Consider the following 17,766-nt stretch of genomic DNA (forward strand, 5'->3'; position numbering starts at 1 on the left):
CGTGCCCCTTCTGCCGCGCGCCCACCCCGCTTCCGCGTGGCGGCGTCGCGGAGGTGGCTCTCGACTCGGCCTTGTGGTCCCGGCTGGAGGAAAAAGCACGAGCCGAGCGCGAACGAGATGGTGAGGCGGCGAACCCGGCCAAGGAGAGCGGCGACGCGGATGGCGAGGCCGACGGCGTGGAGGAGGAGGAGGAGGAGGAGTGCGAAGAGGGGGCGGGGCCGCGAGGCGCGGGGTGGCGCGCGCTGCGGAGGCTCTGGGGCCGGGTCCTGGCGCCCTCGCGCACTGGGCGGCGTCCGCTGCCTAGCAACGGTGAGGAGGGGGCCTCGGGGTGGGCCGCTGGACTTGAGCGGCCTCCTCCCGCGGCCACTAACCCTTCTTCTTTTCCCCAGTGCTGTACTGCCCAGAGATCAAAGACATTGCCCACATGACCGGGTGCACGCTGTAACCGAGGGAACCTGCGAGCTGTGGCGGAAGGAAGAAGATGGAAGCCGCATGGTTTGGCGTGGTTTTAGTACAAGGGGCCAAGGCAACACTACCCTCCTAGGTCTTGGAGGGTTGGCAGACGATGAGGATGAGGGAGTAGAACCCAGGGCTGGAGAGAGTGCCCGCTTCACCCCCTCCACCCAGCAGGAGATGCTGAGTCTGAGATGGGGAAGGTCCAGACAGAACTCACCTTCATCCTCTCTCTGACTTCATTACATTTTCAGAATGGACTGGGGATATCAACAAAGTCCAAGTTATGGAGGGTGTGTGGGGGGGGAGGAGACGGGCAGACTTTTTCTTAGCTGTGGCTTTGACTTTTTGTCCAAAGGGACTGTGGTGTATGGGAACAACAGATCCCATTTTAGCAGTTGTCAGTGATTGGATTTTTTTTTTTTTTTTGGAAAGACGAAGCAGGAGAAAATAGACTGATTTTCAAGTCACAATAATTTCTTCTCTGGCATGTAAGAAAGTTAGTTCATAAGCCTACTGTCTGCTCACTGCCAGTTCTGTGTTCCAGAACTTAAGAGATGCCTCCTTGTCTTTAAGAGCCTTACTTTATATATAGTCTCAACTTAGGACATTTATTTGAGGCACTTGGGGCTTATCAAGGATGAGAGCCATTTGGTAAAGACATCAAAATCTAACTTTTTTTGTTATTATTAGTCACAGGGGCACCCGGGGACTACTGGAGAAAAACGTGCTCAAATAACTTTAAACTTGTGTCCCATAATGGGACATCATTTGTTGAATTCTATTTTAAAGTCTTGTAACTATAACCATTGTCAGGGACCAATAGGGTTTATGTCACCTGGGAGTGACACAATTTGTTGGGAGTACAGAATCTCAGGATTTGACTCCAAATTTACTGAACCAAACTCGTTTCACAATCCCAGGTGATAGATGTGTACATAAAAAGCATTGGTCTAGGGGCTGGGAAGGTGGCTCAGTGGTAGAGTGCTTGCTTTGCAGGCATGAGACCCTGGGTTCGATTCCTCAGCACCACATAGCAGAAGAAGCCAGAAATGGCGCTATGGCTCAAGTGGTAGAGAGCTAGTCTTGATTTGAAGAGCTGAGGGACGGCACTCAGGCCCAGAGTCAGGCCCATGACTGACCAAAGAAAAAAATATTGGTCTAAATCCTAGACATTTTAGAATGTCACTACCTGTGAGTGTTCTGAAGTGAATGTCTAAGAAAACATTCTACTGTTGAAGAAAACATCCATTTTTCTGAGTTAAAAATGTGAACTTAGAGACTGGGAGTGAGGCTTAGAGATAAGAGTGCTTGCCTAGTATGCATGAAACCCTGGGTTTGATTCCTTAATATCACATAAACAGAAAAAGCTGGAAGTGGTGCTGTGACTCAAGTGGTAGAGTGCTAGCCTTGAGCAAAAGAAGCTCAGGGACAGTGCCCAAGCCCTGAGTTCAAGCCCCAGGACTAGCAAAAAAAAAAAAAGGAAAAAAAAGGTGAACTTAAGTATAGATCTCAATATTTTTTAAAGCTTGCTGTTTTTTTTAATTAATTTTTTAAAATTGACTTCTTGAATGTGTCCATTTATGGTGTTTTACTGTCCCTCTTAAAATATATTTTGGCATTTTCCCCTAGCCTTAAGTTGTAAGTTAAATATTCCTTCTTTTGGGGAGCTTCTCCACTCTCTCTGTAACATAAAGCCTTACTCTATTTTGTATTTCATGTTTGATGTGTTCTCCAGAGTATAAATTTTATGGGATTATCTCCAAAGTCAGCAGCAGTGTTAATGTACATATAGTACATACTCAATAAATGTTTGTTGTACTTATCTCTGATTTTTCTTTTTTGGTTGGTTGTGGGGCTTGAACTCAGGGCCTGGGTGCTGACCCTGAGCCTCTTTGTGTTGAAGACTAGTGCTCTACTACTTGAGCCACAGGGCCACTTCCCGTTTTTGAGTCATTAATTGGTGACTTTTCTGCCCGGGTTGGCGTCCAACTGTGATCCTCACATCTCTGCCTCCTGAGTTGCTAGGATTGATTACATGCATGAGCCACTAGCACCCAGCTACCTCTGATTTTTTAATGTAATAGTCACAAGAATAGTATGTGGCCTCACCTCAACCTCAGGGGTTCCTGTGGTGAATAATACAGGACAGTGAACTGCCTAGCAGACCTTTGGCAAACTATGCAGGTCTGTCTCCCTCCCCCAGCCACCTCTAAAAACAAAACCAACCACCACCACAAAAACAAAGACCTGGCGCCTCTCCTGTTTCATACTGGAGTTGAACCTCTGGAGCTACAGTGACCTCTACTGACTCTTACAGAAACTAGTAACATGAGGTAGAAAGGATGGTCAAAAGTACAACTAGAAGGCAGTTTTGAAATATGCCACGTATTCCTGCTGCACTCTTGTCCAGGAAGCCCAATTCCCTCTGCACCCCACCACTGCCTTCAGGTTCCTGCTGCTTATCCTCCATCTTTACTCTGAGCTTATCATTGGCTGGCATTGGGAAAAGAGTTTTAATTTTAATGAATGACTTGAGATCAAAATGAGGAAAGGAAAAGTCACAAGGTTAAGAGATACAGAGAGAGATGGATAAAGATGAGATGGCAGAAAGCAATCATCTTTCTCATCCCTCCTCCCCACAAGAAATTTCCCCAGCCAAAAATAACAGCACACAGAAAGGAAAGTATAATTTATATGTACAACCAATAAACCTGATACAGAAGAGGGGATTGGGACAGATCAGGAGTGGGTGTGGAGAGACTGGGAAAGGGGCAGCAAGAAAGTGAAGGGGCAGCAGAGCAAGTGGGGGGTTTGCCATGCAAACTACCACTCCCTGTCCCCCCTTCCTTGGAAAGGGTGTGTATCTACACCCCCTCCTGCCCTTCACTATGTTGTTCTGGTCCCACAAACAAGGCCGTCCCCTGACTAGGCTCCTGGCCTGACCCACTCACACTAAAGTCTGTACCTAGGCCTTAGAAGGGAGGGTAGAAGTCCCCAATGAACCTGAGCCCCAGAGTGGGGAGGTGGGGGGCTGCCCCCATGTTTGGCCTGTTGTATTCTCTCCCACCCTTTCTAGGCTATCTGGGATCCTAGAACAGGTTGGGGAGCTCCTCTTTGGCTTGAGGGAGTTTTCACCCAACCATTACTCTGTGGGGGTAGTCCTTGGTCCCTAGAAAGGGAGAGATACTTCCCAATACAAGATGCCAGTACACAGGAGGTAACTGAGCCAGTGAGTGATGCCTTTATTCTGAAGTCGAACAGTAACTGACTTCCTCCCTTGTAACTGTTCCACCCTCCATTTGGGGCGAGGCAGGGAGGTAACATGCAGCCACCCATCCTCTTCCCTTCTCCCTCCTGGGTCTCATTTTCATTCCTCTCTAAAAGTGCCCTTCCTCTCTTTGAAGCTCTTCTCCCCAGAAAAACTCCTAAAGGCCAGGCAAGACCCCCATCTCTGCAAGAGGTGGAGCTGATATTGCAGGAAAAGAGACTGGAGGCTCCACCTCTTTCCTCCCCAGAATCATTTATTAGGAAACTGTATATTTGGCGGTGGGGGATAAAGGTACTTAGAAGACTCTGCTAACCATCTCCCACCCAGACCTCTTCACACCAGCACAGTTTTCAAAGCTTGGCGGGAAAGGTACCTGGAAGTGGAGAAGGTCAAGGGGCCCTTTCTTGGAGAGAGGATTTATAAAGGGGCAAAGGGGCTCTTAGCCCAGCGGTGACCCAGTGGATGGGGAAGGCGGAAGGTTGGCAGCAGGCCCCAAGGCCTGAGCATGGGGTCGGCTCCGGGGACGGGGCCTGGGTGAAGGGCAGGCCTGGGATCCAGTCAGTCGTCTATACAGATCACCTCCCCGGTTCGGGGCTCCTTCCGATCCAGCCCGTCTGACACCAATGCCCCCACCATTTCCTTCTCCTTCTTCACCAGCACTGGAGGGCCGTTGGTGGCTGTTTGGGAAGGGGGTAAGGAAAGGTCAATCCCTACACAGCGCCAAATATCACACCCCATGACAACAACATAATCCTCACTTCTAGGTCACTTCCAGTTTTCCTGGGTAAGGGTGAGAAGACCTCTTCCTGAGATTTCCCTTGTATCACACGATTTAACCTCAGGTTCCAACCCTCATTCTACCCCTTCTGAATTCATATTCACTTTCCCTTGAGGTCCCTCAGGTAGAGAAGGCAAAGTGGGAAATACCAAGCCACAGAACCACTGAAACCCTGGTGAGGTTTCTGACCATGAGGACAGACAAGGGAACCAGAAAGGATGAGTAGTACAAAGCCTCAAACAACTCTATTCCCTAAAACACAGGTTACTTCCACAGAAATGAGATGAGCTGGAATAGGGCAAGGGTGCTGAGCAGGAGTGAAGCTTAGCCAAGGAAGAAAGAGAGAAGCAGGGAGTTGGAAACTACCAGCTGACCTGTGATGAAGGACCCGGCAGGCATCTGGCTGTAATTGGCGCCTGCGGCGGCCAGAGCCCCTACGGGTGTGGCGCTGAAGGCCGCCCCGTACCCCGGAGGTGTGGCGTAGGGACCTGGGGGGAATGCCTGGAATAAAGAGTGAGCTGAGGTTGGTTAGTCAGTTCACAGTCTGAGGACAGAAGCTGTACAGGAACATGAGCCACACTTCAGAACTGCTGAGGGGTATGACCCAGGCAAGGGAGATTCACTCAAGGGTGAAGACTGTGGTCTTGCAAGTTGTTTTTCCATATGGTATAGGATTCTGATAGAAGTGAATGTGTGCGTGCAGGAGTAGCAACAACAGGGAAAATGAGTTAGGGAGAAAGAGGGTTACCGGTGTGGGGTGAGGCTCCGTGCCCTTGCTGGCCAGCCGGCTGAGGATGCTGCGCTCGGACATCTGAAGGCGGGCTGCGATGGGGGGTATTCGGGACAGCGTGGCTGGCAGGCGGGTCACGTCCGCCTTCATGTCGCTCAGCAACTCCTCCAGCTGGTTTAGAACTGGGGCCCGGGCCACGGAGAAAGAAGGACAAGAAAAGGATAGGAAAAGAGAGAGATGGAGCCAGAAAAAGTGACAAGAAGTCAGATGGATAGGTATAGTCAGAAGAAGAGAAAGACACAGACATCAAAGAACCAGAGACCAAGTGACAGAAGCAACATAAGAAAGGAACAGAAAGCAGACAGAAAAAGTGTGACCCAGGGGAGAAGAAAGTTTCAGGAAAGAGACAGAGACCAGATCACCAGACAGATGGACAGCAGACAGATGGACAGAGAAATAATAAAAGGGAATATGGAGAAAAGGGGGAGAGGGGAAGACATTGGAAGACACAGGAGTGGGGAGTTGTCAGAACATCCCATACTGGAAGAGCAAGATTTGGGGGTTGGGGATGATGGGGAGGAAATAGTCAGGAGGCATGGAGGTGGTCAGATTTAAGGAATCAAGGTTTTAATGTGAAAAAGGGAGAGGGAGGTTAGAGGATCAGCATTACAGATCCAAGAAATTTAGGACAGGTGTTAAAGGGGCCAGAACAGTCAGTCACCACACCAGTAAGGTAAAACTCAGTGTGGGAAGGGTTGAAGGTAAATGGGAAGTTTCTTGGGGGAAGATCAGAAAGGTGGTAGTTTCTACCTCACAGAGGCAGACATGTAAGGGAATGTGATCTGTTGGGACAGAGCTAAGAATGTTTGTGTATACATACAGGCCTTGAATGGAGCGACATTAGCAGTGTAAGCAGTGCAATGTGCAGTCCACTGCCAGGGAAGAGGTGCCACTGTGGCGGGCACATACTGGGGAAGAGGTCCCCCTACTGGGCACTGATATAAACACTATCAGGAATGGACGAGGGAAGGCTAAAAGCTAAAATCCAAGGAGGTGTCAAGCGGGCCAGAGGTGGGGTTAGAGGTCAGAGAGGGTTGGTTCAGAGGGTAAAAGGGGTCAGGGAGATGGGAAGATTTTGAGGGGTGCGGGGTGAAGACTTACGCAGCGTTGTGGGCCCTCCCCCGCGCGGGGCCGCCGCGGCCCTTACCCTTGTGCAGGACGGCGTTGGCTGGCTTGTTCCCTGCCAACGACTCCTTGGAGAGGTGCTGGTGGCTCTCAGCCAGGCACTCGGCCTCGGCGAAGCGGGCGTGGAGGGCCATGGCGGGGTGCGCCGGCTCCTGCGACAGGTTCAGGTAGGCCGCCCGCCGCAGCTGCTCCTCTATCACCAGCGCCTGCTCCAGGAGCTGAATGCACAAGGTGAACAAGGAGCTCAGCAAGCCACAAGGAAGTGAGTGAGAAGACCAGACATGGTACGGCAGATCCATCCTGGCCATGTCACTGGCCTAGGCCTTCTAGACCCACAAACCCTAGATCCCGGAAACCGTGATCTAGACCATGGTCCCCAACACTTTGGTCTTGGTCTTAAGGATTGCCTCAACCCTCAAGGTGTTAACTGCCCACTCCTGACCCAGCCCCTCTTCAGTCCTCCACCTTTCCTCCCTCAACCCTACCTTGAACCTCCGGGCTAGGAACTTATTTTTCATCTCCAGAAAGTTCCCCTTATTGGCTTCAGTTTTAAATGGTTCATTGATAATGGCAAACTGAGCATCATTCTGGATGTCTTGCCACCGTGCGTAGCCATGGCTGCCAATCAAGGAAAGAGGACCATCAAGGAACTTAACAGATGGGCTTGTCTGAGAATACTTTTTCCTTTTAGCCAGATTACCCCAAAGTGTGGCATAAGCTCCCTTCTGTGGGTGTGGACTCATCTTCCCTGTAGTTCCCCTCTTTCCTGAGAGAATCCTCTTGCATTTGTACCAAAGGATACAGGACGATCCCTGCCAGAAGCCAATAGTCATGTCTTCGGTGCCAGATCTCATTGAGTTTCCCTGAGGAAATAGCTGCCCGTTCCTCATTCTGCCACAAAGTGTGAAGCTCTACAAAGAGCGCAGGAGACAGCAGAGGCATCAGGGGTTTGTGAACCCTATCCAGACCCAACAGGTAGGTACAGAGAGAAACCCAAGAGCACTAAAAGTTCCTTCAGAGGAGTAGGTAAGGCTAGGTTAGTGGTGAGGAATTAAGGTAGGTAAAAACCAAATTTCCAATTAGGATTGAAACAAAATGTGGTCTTAGAGACAGCTGTGAAGATAGGTGATGCACTTAAAGAAGATTTACAGCAATGATCATTGTTAGCATGCACCATTTCATTAGAAATGATGAGAGTTGTTTGGGTAGAGAAAAGGCCCTGGAGGAGTGCTTGGAGTCAGCACTGGAGTCAGACATCAGAGTTAAAGGTAGCAGGTGGCCTCAGGCTAAATCACAAACTGGAGGATGGGCAGATTCCAGTGGAGACCAGATAGCAGTAAGAACCGCCCCTACCTGTGAAACCACCATCAGCAATATTAAACATGAACCGAGGCTTCTCCACTTTCTCCTCACGGCGCCCATTGGACCGCAGCTCATCTCGAGGCCCAGTTCGAAGTTCTCGGTCCCCTTTCACATCTTCTGCGAGGGCAGATGGGACAAAGCTTACACCTCAGCACAGCCTCCTTCTAGGTCCCAAGACTACTTACTACCTGTACTGTGCTAGCCTTTCCAACAGTTCCCCCCAGGACCCAAACATTCAGCTTCCCAGACTCCACCTCCCCTGATTCCCTCAGGGACCCAAGTGTCCAGTCCTTCCACCCATTACCTCTCTTGCCCAAATCCCCAGTTTCCCCCTCCGGCCTCTCCCTGTGTTCCTGTCCATCCAACGGCTTCTCCTCCCCCCTTTCTCCTGGCGCCGGTTCTGAGGCTGTGGGAGGGGGCAGGGGATAGGAAGGGAGGATGTCACCCTCATCCCCTGATCCCAGAAGAGGGAATTCTCAGTATTCTAATACCCCTATCATCCCTAAGGCCATATACTTACCTGACTTCTCTCTGTCTATTCGATACCCAGGCTCAGGCTCCATCTCTCCAGGTACTCCTGGCACGTCCTCCTCTAGTGGAATCTTCCTTGGCTCTAACTGCTCCCCAAGTGATGGTGTGGGGCTGGGGGCATCAGCCTAGAGGACAGTAGAGGGAAAAAAATGAGCCAGAAGGCTCTGGAAACCTGGCTGTCAAAACCCGTCCAGACCCCTCCACTCCCTTTCCTCAGAGGAAGTCAGGTGACCACACACCTCTGACTCCATCTTCTCAATTTTGCTGTTTTTCTCTGGCTTCTCCTCTATGTTTTCAGCATCATCCTTCTCAAGAGGTGTCCTTACGCCATCCCCTTTATCATTTGGAGCAGGAGTAGCTGTAGGGGAAGGCAGAGTAGGTGCTATGGTTTGGAAATGGTTGAGGTATCCTCCAGGAGCTCATATATTTGAAAATGTCCACCAGAAGGCATTTCTAAAAGGGTAGATTGACATTTAATCTGACTCCTGTGTTTAGAGGCAGGGCTTTGGGGGAACTGGTTAGGATTCGTTAGGGTGGAGCCCCTGTGACTGAATCCTGTTGGCTTTTTTGGTTGGTCATGGGGCTTGAACTCTGGGCCTGGGCACTGTCCCTTAGCTCTTCAGCCCAAGGCAAGCACTCTACCACTTGAGCAACAGCACTGGTTTCTGATGGTTAATTGGAGATAAAAAAAAAAAAATCATCTCACGGACTTTCCTTCCTGGGCTGGCTTTGAACCAACATTCTTGGATCTCAGCCTCCTAAGTAGCTAGGATTATAGGTGTGAGCCACTGGCGCCTGGCTCCTGTTGGCTTTTAAAAAGAGGGAGAGATAGAACTGGAGGTATACACCAGTCTAAGCAAAATAGACAAGTAAGAACACAAGGCTCTGAGTTCAAGACCCATCATAAAAAAAATCAAAACAAAGTAAGAGCTGAGGATGTAGCTCAGTGGTATAGCACTTAAGGTTCTGGTTCAATTTCAAGTACTGCAAATAATAACAACAATAATAATAGTAATAAACTAACACCAAAATACCAAGAAGACTAAGACCAGAATATACTTTGAGAACTCCCTCTCTCTGACTATGTGATATCTTGCACCATCATTAAGACTCTGCCAGCAAGAATGCTATCACCAGATGTGACCCCTTAATCTTTCAATTCCAGAACCTGGAGCCAAAATAAGTCCACTTCTTTATAAAGTTACTCAGCCTCAAATTATCTCATTATAGTCATGCAAACAGAGTAATAAAGTAATGAAGACAGGGGTTTTTCCCATCTTGACTCTTGATCCCATTTCTGTCTGTCCCATCATTCTGACTCCTGATTACCAGGTTTAGAGGTACAAGGACTGTTGGCAGCAGAGGCCTCAGGAGTGGTGGGAGTTGTTTTGGTAGGAGAGGAGGCCCTGGATGAGCGCTTGGAGTCAGCACTGGGGTCAGGCATCAGCTCTGGCATTGACCAACGCCCATTGATGTGCTCAAATTCTTGTACCTGAGGAAGAGGGGAGGCATTGTGGAAAAGGGATCAGCTATTGACATTGAACATGTAGACAGCTCTAATCCCCTCTGAGTTGCATTACCTGAAAGACAGAATTTAGGGATGGAAGGCAGAGAGAGGACAGAAACTAAGTGATTGGACTGACTTTCAGGATGAGAGGAGACTCATACCTTCTTCTTGACAAGAGACATGACTCCAATGCGGGTCAACACCTGCTGGCGACTCAATCCCTCCCGAGGGACCCCATCAGCAAAGGTTTCAGAGCCATCTGCCCCAGGCTCACACAGATGGCGCATGAACAATGACACATAGGCCCTAGGGAGCATGAGGATTGGAGGAAGGTTAGGGAGCCTTAGAATGGGTACAGGCGAGTAAGAGCACAGAGATTACTGAATTCCTGAACTTGACTTCCCAAGTGCCTCCAGAACTTCTTCCCTGGACCTCTCATTCTTCTAGCCCTCTATATCCTCTCCCTGATATCTGTGCCCTTGTACCTCCTGGGCCCCATCAGTCAGTTCTTCATCCTGTCCACCAGCTCCTCCTGCCAGGTTAACATGGCTAAGTAAATGTAAGGCCAGGCCAGCCCAGATGAGGCTCCTTCCTCCAATGCCTCTTCCATAAAGAAGGAAGCCTGGACCCTCTATTCTAGGCTTGGCTGAGGAGAGGTAGAATAGGCTGAGCCTACCTCCCAGGAAACCAAGCCCGGGGGTATTCTAAGGCAGGGAGATGGTGATCAGTTGAGTAAGGTTACATCACATGGTGGCCAACAGGAAGAGAGAAACACCCAAAGCTCTAACCCCATTGTTAGCCCTGAGTCACCCACACTTACTTAAATTCCTTCTCAGTCTTGCCCCTGAGATCCCGCACCAGCCACTGAGTAGTGAAGGCATCTTGTGGTGGCATCCCCCAGCGCATCACGGCATTGAGGAAAGCCTTCCTCTGACGAGTATTGAATCCCAGCACCTGAAGTGGGGCAAGGAGACATGGGCTATGACTGCTCAGGGGTCTTGGGCCTTAGTTCTTTCTACCCACATTGATTCTGATGTCAGTTTCCAAAGGATCCTCCAAGTATTCTTTCTTTGAGAATGTATGAGGGCCTGGGCCCAAGTCTTCACCTCAATGTTACCACCAACTCGAGCCAGCAGTGGAGGCAATGGTTTGTCCTTTTCATTTCGGAGTTGCCTCTTTGATTGTCGACGCCCTGAGGGTGGAGGGGTGACACCAGTTAGTAGATCTTCCAACTCTTCTAAGCCTCAGTCCGCCTCCAGACCCCATTTCCACAAGACAGAGAAAACAGGAACAGACTGTCATGCTAACTTCTAATTTTATTCCAAGAACTTTCAGCACTATCACCCCAATGAGTCTAAAAGAATAAAGTCATATTTAGAAATTCCTCGCAATTATTTGACAATATTACTGGTGGGAAGGCAAAACCACGTAATCTTCCTGGTATTTTTTTTGCAATGAGGTCCCATTGTGTTGCCTAGGCTGGCCTTTACCTCATGGGCTCACGTGATCCTCCTTTCTCAGCTTTTCAACTAGCTGGGACTATCAGTGAGACCACCATACATTGCTACATTTCTTGATCTAAGCCTATGTAATTATTATATTCCAAATGTTAACAGTAGAGAAATTACAGCCATTTCTTCCTTTCTCCTTGGCTTCAATCTTTAGTTTTTCCACCGTTTGTTTTTAGGAAGGCCTCACTATGTACCCCAGGTTAGCCTTAAATTTATGATCCTTCTGCCTCAGCCTACTGAGTGGTGGGATTATAGGAATATACCACCATATCTGCCCCTGCCCCCTAAAAGCATTTTTATTTGAGAGTTCAAAGACATTCAGGGAGGACAAATCCAAGAGAATCGTCTGTCCAGTTAACCAGAAAAAAGCTGGAAGTGGAGGTGTAGGTGGTGGTAGAGCATCAGCCTTGAGTGAAAAAGCCAAGATAGAGCAAGAGGCTCTGAATTCAAGCACCAGTATCAGTGCACTTGCATGTATGCATGCACATGCACGTGCATACACATACACACACACACACACACACACACACACACACAGCCAGAACTGAATGTGGCTCATATAGTAGTGTGTCAGCCATGAATAAAAAAAAAAAAAGCAGAATTAGGGTATTAGGCCATGAGTTCAAGCCACACTGGCAGGTTAGCCCACCTTCAGGACGCTCATCAAAGTCTTCATCTTCTTCTTCTGATCCCACTGAGTATTCTGACTGGTTATCTGTAAGGATACAGAGGGTTCAGGGTCAATGGTGACTACTACTACATAAGCCACGCCAGAGCCCTTTTTGCTTAGATTCCTCTCCTTGTAGACTTTTCCACCTTCACCTTGGTCTTGACCCTCTGGGAAAGCTGGGACATAGCCATAGGCTAACTCAGGGCCATGTAGCATCAATCATTTGTTCTCTGTAGCACCTTCAGTATTTGCACACCTCCTACTCTGTCGCTTTGACTCTTTCCAAAGGTACTGCCAAAACAGTAACCCCTTGGGGTCCACCGGATTCCCCTGAAATTCTCAGGGAGATAAATCACTGGCAAACCCACCAAGCCTTGGGGGTAATTCATGACCCTTCCTAACCACTTCCCGAGTAGGGGAAAGCTCTTATGCTTTGGCCTCAATTTCCCTCTAAGTAACCCTAGCCTCCATGTCTTCCCAACCAATCTCTCCACTTTCTGGGGTAGTCCTCACCTTGGTCCTCCTGAGCAGCATCGTTGTAGTTAACTTGTTTGCGAACTCGCTTGCCCTTGCCCAGGTTCCGGGCTAGGTCTTCCTGCTGCTGTTCATAGTGATGCCTCAGCAGCTTCTCCCAGTAGTCAGGATCCACATTCTCCTCCTGCTTGATGATTTCTCGCTCAATCTCCTCAATCTGAAAGGCAACCAAGTAAAGGCTGGCAGTCTCCTTCCTCACCCCATCTAGCCCCATCAAATCACTGCTCCCAAGCCTCAGCCAAATCCTGTTCATACTGATGGAACCCCTTCTCAGGTCTGCACCCCATTTCTAAACATTGTATATTTCTCTTACTATCACTTACCCTCCATGTACTTTTTTTTCCCCCTCCTAATTCTTTGATCTCTTTTTCTAAATCTTTCATCTGCTTCCCTTTACCTTCCTCTCACTGATAGCCCTCTGTGTTCAGAACAATCTGTGCCTAATTCCCTTTCTAAAGTCCAGTTTCACCTATTAACACTAAGAAGTTGTTTGAGGTTGCCTATTGCTCTTTGCTGGGAACTAAGGTGAAAGAGCAAGTAAAATGTAAAAGCTGGGGCTGGGAAGGTGGTCCAGTAGTAGAGTGCTTGCCTTGCATGCAAGAGACCCTGGGTTTGATTCCTCAGTACCACATAAGCAGAAAAAAAGCCAGAAGTGGCAAGCCCAGAGTTCAAGTCCCATGACTGACCAAAAAAAAAAAAAAAAAATCTTATGGACTACCCTGCCTGAGCTCACTTCCAACCACCATCTTTAGACCTCAACCTGAGTATCTAGGATTACAGATGTGAGCCACCAGCTCCCGGCAGCTCATATGCGTGTGTGTGTGTGCGCGTGCGTGCGTGCGTGTGTGTGTGTGTGTGTGTGTGTATACGTATATACATATATACATATATACATATGTGTGTATATATATTGTCGGTGGTAGGGGCCTGAACTCTGGGCCTGGGCACTGTCCTTTAGCTCTTCAGCTCAAGGATAGTGTACTACCACTTGAGCCACAATATCACTTCCAGTTTTCTGGTGGTTAATTGGAGATAAGAGTTTCACAGACTTTTCCTGCCCAGGCTGGCTTTGCACCATGATCCTCAGATCTCAGCCTCCTAAGTAGCTAGGATTACAGGCATGAGCCACCAGCGCCTGGCCCGTGACACTCTTACCTCCAAGTCACCACTAAAAAACTGGAAGTGGAGCTTTGGCTCAAAGTGATAGAGCACAAAATCTCAGGCACAGTTCCCAGGCCCTGAATTCAAGCCCCATGACCACCACCAACAATAATAATAACACAAAGAGCAAAGGATGACCCTACTACTTTCAAGGTTCAGAAAACACACTGCTCTTTAATAATAAACAGCCTAAAATAGCATCAAGCCCCAAAGTCTCTCACCTTGTCTTCTTCCCGAACAACATATTGTGCTACTTTGAAAGAGCTGAGATATTCGTTCATGTTCTGCACATCTGTGTCCTCAGTTGCATCCTGATTTCGGTCCAGTAGGCGAGCAATGGCCTCATTATCATAGTGGATTACACTGCTGTCCTCCTCTTTATTTTCCCCTAGTGAAAAAGCAAGGAGTAAAAGGGGACTTGGGGCTCTAACAGAAGTTCAATATAACCTCAGCAAGTGTGGAAGAAAGGCTCCACTTGCTTTATCTCATGGGGCCCTGAAGGAAAGACTCTTTTCCTGGGAACCTATGTTGAGGAGTGGTTTTGTTTAGGAAGCCAATCCTCTAAAGAAAAGAGAGAAAGCTCTTCTTCCTTCTCAGGCTGCAGAGAAACAGTGTTTTCCCAGGGAGCTACAGAAAAGAAGTACTCAGAGCAGGTGCTGCCTTCAGGTTTCTCACCCTCATTTTCATCCTTGAATAGCTCCTCAGTGCCAAATTTGAGGATGTCGTCCAGCTCCTGCTTAGACATGGATCCGGCCTTGGAGCCCAGCCCCGGCCTTACCACCAGATGTGTCAACATCATCTTTCTCTTGGCCACCTGTGTAATCCTCTCTTCTACAGATGCCCGGGTTACAAATCGGTAGATCATCACCTTGTTGGCTTGGCCAATCCGATGAGCCCTGCTGAATGCCTATAGGGATGTGAAAAACTAGAGGTAAGCCAGGAAAGTAGCAGGGAAAAACTGTCACATGCTCAGTGAAGGAGGCTGGTAGAGAAAAGTCTTCTTAAACACAATCCTCTAGCAACCCACATCTCATTACTGAATAGTGGTACAGGGGCTCCATGATGCAGAGTCTCACCTGGATGTCATTATGGGGGTTCCAGTCAGAATCGAAGATGATGACAGTGTCAGCAGTGGCCAGATTGATGCCCAGGCCCCCAGCTCGGGTAGACAGGAGGAAGCAGAATTGTTGAGCCCCAGGAGCTAGGAGGTGAGAATTAGAAGGCTGGGTTTTCTTTGTACCTAGCAGTTCTATCCATCTACTGCTTGATATTCCCTGACTACAAATGACTATGGCCCCAACTCAAAGCCTACATATCCAATATCCCCTCACAGCAACCCCCTTCCATCCCATTGACTTAGCATAGGTTTCTCAGGCCTCTCATGCCCACCAGGAGCCAAGGCATCTCTCCCTCACCATTAAACCGATCAATGGCCTCCTGTCTCAGGGCACCAGTGATGCCACCATCGATGCGCTCATACTTGTAGCCTTCGTAGTCTAAGAAGTCCTCTAGCAAGTCTAACATTTTGGTCATCTAGAGCAAGGGAAAAGAAAGGAGTCTGGAATGTGAAAGTAGTAGGATAGGTGTCTCTGTTTAAACTACCCCTTTACACACAAACTCAACCACAATCCTTACACTTGAATTCTCACCCTTTCTTAAGCTTCCCAGATATATTCCCTCCCTCCATCCTGGGCTCTTCATCATTTCACATTCTATGCCACACTCCTTTGACATTAGATAATTTCTCATAAGACAAAAGTTCTTAAGACCCAGGATAAGGCTTCAAAGAAATCTATGAACCCTCTGGAAATGTGTACAAGATTAATAGTATTGAAGCTACAGTTTTGTGGAGAGGGCAGGCATAGTTTTCATCAGAACTCTAAAAGGTGTGTGTCTTATACACACCACCCACCGATAAAGCTAAGAAATAGTACTAGTTCCAGAGGCCTCCCTGGAGAACAGATCTCAACCTTAACCTGCCCCCATGCAGCTAAGAAGAAGCCAGACTTCAAGATCAAGGCTTAGTCAGCTTGCCACATTTTTTGTTTTGTCAGTGCTACAGATCAAATCCAAGGCCTCATGCATGTAAGGTAAGCACTTCACTACTGAGCCACATCCCCAGTTCATTTTTTGTTCATTTTGAGACAGGGTCTCACTTGTAGCCCCAGGCTAGCCTTGAACTCTAGATCCTACTGCCTCAGCCTCCAAAGTGCTAGAGTTAAAGGTGTGTACAACCACAGCCAGCTGTGTCAAGACACTTAGAGGTAAGATCTCCCAATCTGTTATACTACAGCAGCCATAGGAAAGAGGTTAAGAATTAATGTCTAGCTGGTGAGATGAGGGAAGAAAAAACAGATCTAAAATAGTGACTCAGGAGGCTGAGATCTGAGAATCAAGGTTTGAAGCCAAGCCCAGGCAGGAAAGTCCATGAGACTTATCTCCAAATAACCACCAGAAAACCAGAAATGGCACTGTGGCTCAAAGTGGTAGAAGGCTAGTCTTGAGCAAAAAAGCTCATAGACAGTGCCTAAGCCCTGAGTTCAAGCCCCATGACTGACAAAAAACAGAGCAGAGAAGGTGGATCACCTGCGAAAAAATAAGCACTCTGTGTCCTTGCTCTTTCAACTTCCTCAGCATCTTCTGCAGCAGCATGAGCTTCCCTGAGGACTTAATAAGTGCCCCACCCTCATAAGCCCCACTGGGAAGTTTTGGGGATTCCTGAAAAGGAAAGGTGAGAAGAGGGTCAACAAACATGCCCTTATTTCTACTCTAGAAAGTCAGGTAGAAATAATCAGAAACTTATATCCAACTCTACCCCTCCAAGGATCAGGTCCGTGACCTTTGGCCCAATTCTACCCCTCTGCTCAACAGAGCCCCTCCCAAGTTTCTAGAGATTTAGCCATTTATCAGTTTTCTGTTCTTTGTATCTACCATAGCAGCCACAGGGAAGAGGTACGGGTGGTTGCAGCACTTCTTAAGATCCATCATGATGTTAAGCAGCGACACTTGGTTCCCACCACCTCGTGAATTCAAGGCCTCAAAATTTCGAGTCAAGATATACTTGTAGTATTTCCTAAAGGCCAAGGCAGGGGTATATAAGAGACACAATAAAGGAGGCAATTACAATAAGCCATTTGGTCACCAACTTTGGAAAGTTTCCACTAAATCCTGAACCCCAAGTCTTGGTAACCTCTCCCAAATCTCACTTCTGCATAGGGCTCAACTCCACTCGAACAATAAGCTCTGTCTTGGCTGGCATATTCTTAAAGACATCTGCCTTGAGTCTCCGAAGCATGTGTGGCCCAAGCAAATCATGCAGTTTCTTAATCTGGTCCTCTTTGGATATGTCAGCAAACTCCTCCAGGAAGCCTTCCAAGTTGCTGACAGGCAAGGGGAGATACAGAAGAAGACAACTTGTCAAATTCTTAACCCTTGATTTCAGACTCTCTTTTCCACTTAAGGTCATTCTGTCAGCAACTTTGTGTCCTCTGTCTCTCCTCTCTTTAAACTATCCTTAGCAAGCAACTTACTTAAACCGTTCTGGAGTGAGGAAGTTTAACAGATGGAAGAGTTCCTCCAGATTATTCTGCAGTGGGGTCCCCGTGAGCAACAATTTATGATCTATCTTGTAGCCATTGAGGACCCTGAAAAACTAGAAGATAAGGCAAAGACAGCAAGAGAAAAGACTTATCAATAGCTATACTCCATCGACGTCCCCTGTCCTTCAGCTCCCATTTCCTCCTGGGTAAAAGGTCCTGAATCCCTAGTCCTCTCCCGCTTCCAGCCTGGATCTCTGCCCAGAAGTTTCCAGGAACTCTGCCTCCCAGGCTGCAAAAAATCCCCAGCACTAGTTGTTTTTTTTTAATGTTGGTCATGGGGCCTGAACTCTGGGCCTGGGCGCTATCCCTCAGCTCTTCAGCTCAAGGCTAGCTAGCACCCTACCACTTGAACCACAGTGCCACTTTCGGCTTTTTCTACTTATGTGGGGCTGAGGAATCAAACCCAGGGCCTCATGCATGCAAGGCAAGCACTCTACCACTAAGCCATCTTCCCAGCCCTGTTTTTTTTTTTTT

The 17,766-nt window shown here is 48.2% G+C and overlaps 2 protein-coding genes across 2 annotated transcripts in view; one reads left to right on the forward strand and one right to left on the reverse strand.

The window, feature by feature from the left end:
* LOC105983284 (putative uncharacterized protein FLJ38447) overlaps positions 1 to 445 on the forward strand; it is a 666-nt gene extending 221 nt beyond the window's left edge. The window contains exons 2-3 of the mRNA XM_013013122.1: positions 3 to 309; positions 390 to 445. Coding sequence (XP_012868576.1) covers positions 3 to 309; positions 390 to 445 — 363 coding nt within the window. The remainder of the gene's footprint in view (positions 1 to 2; positions 310 to 389) is intronic.
* Positions 446 to 4,195: 3,750 nt separating this feature from the next.
* Chd3 (chromodomain helicase DNA binding protein 3) overlaps positions 4,196 to 17,766 on the reverse strand; it is a 24,436-nt gene continuing 10,865 nt past the window's right edge. The window contains exons 18-41 of the mRNA XM_013013123.1: positions 17,224 to 17,345; positions 16,900 to 17,073; positions 16,625 to 16,766; positions 16,280 to 16,411; positions 15,109 to 15,226; positions 14,770 to 14,894; positions 14,369 to 14,600; positions 13,915 to 14,081; positions 12,512 to 12,689; positions 11,978 to 12,043; positions 10,924 to 11,009; positions 10,638 to 10,771; positions 9,979 to 10,123; positions 9,640 to 9,802; positions 8,550 to 8,668; positions 8,300 to 8,435; positions 8,084 to 8,185; positions 7,771 to 7,896; positions 7,220 to 7,328; positions 6,903 to 7,035; positions 6,440 to 6,635; positions 5,251 to 5,414; positions 4,877 to 5,003; positions 4,196 to 4,401 (exon numbers count right to left, since the gene is read on the reverse strand). Coding sequence (XP_012868577.1) covers positions 4,283 to 4,401; positions 4,877 to 5,003; positions 5,251 to 5,414; positions 6,440 to 6,635; positions 6,903 to 7,035; positions 7,220 to 7,328; positions 7,771 to 7,896; positions 8,084 to 8,185; positions 8,300 to 8,435; positions 8,550 to 8,668; positions 9,640 to 9,802; positions 9,979 to 10,123; positions 10,638 to 10,771; positions 10,924 to 11,009; positions 11,978 to 12,043; positions 12,512 to 12,689; positions 13,915 to 14,081; positions 14,369 to 14,600; positions 14,770 to 14,894; positions 15,109 to 15,226; positions 16,280 to 16,411; positions 16,625 to 16,766; positions 16,900 to 17,073; positions 17,224 to 17,345 — 3,315 coding nt within the window. The 3' untranslated portion in view covers positions 4,196 to 4,282. The remainder of the gene's footprint in view (positions 4,402 to 4,876; positions 5,004 to 5,250; positions 5,415 to 6,439; positions 6,636 to 6,902; positions 7,036 to 7,219; positions 7,329 to 7,770; positions 7,897 to 8,083; positions 8,186 to 8,299; positions 8,436 to 8,549; positions 8,669 to 9,639; positions 9,803 to 9,978; positions 10,124 to 10,637; positions 10,772 to 10,923; positions 11,010 to 11,977; positions 12,044 to 12,511; positions 12,690 to 13,914; positions 14,082 to 14,368; positions 14,601 to 14,769; positions 14,895 to 15,108; positions 15,227 to 16,279; positions 16,412 to 16,624; positions 16,767 to 16,899; positions 17,074 to 17,223; positions 17,346 to 17,766) is intronic.

This window comes from Dipodomys ordii, unplaced genomic scaffold (assembly GCF_000151885.1).
Source record: "Dipodomys ordii isolate 6190 unplaced genomic scaffold, Dord_2.0 Scaffold19, whole genome shotgun sequence".
Classification (NCBI taxonomy): Eukaryota; Metazoa; Chordata; class Mammalia; order Rodentia; family Heteromyidae; genus Dipodomys; species Dipodomys ordii.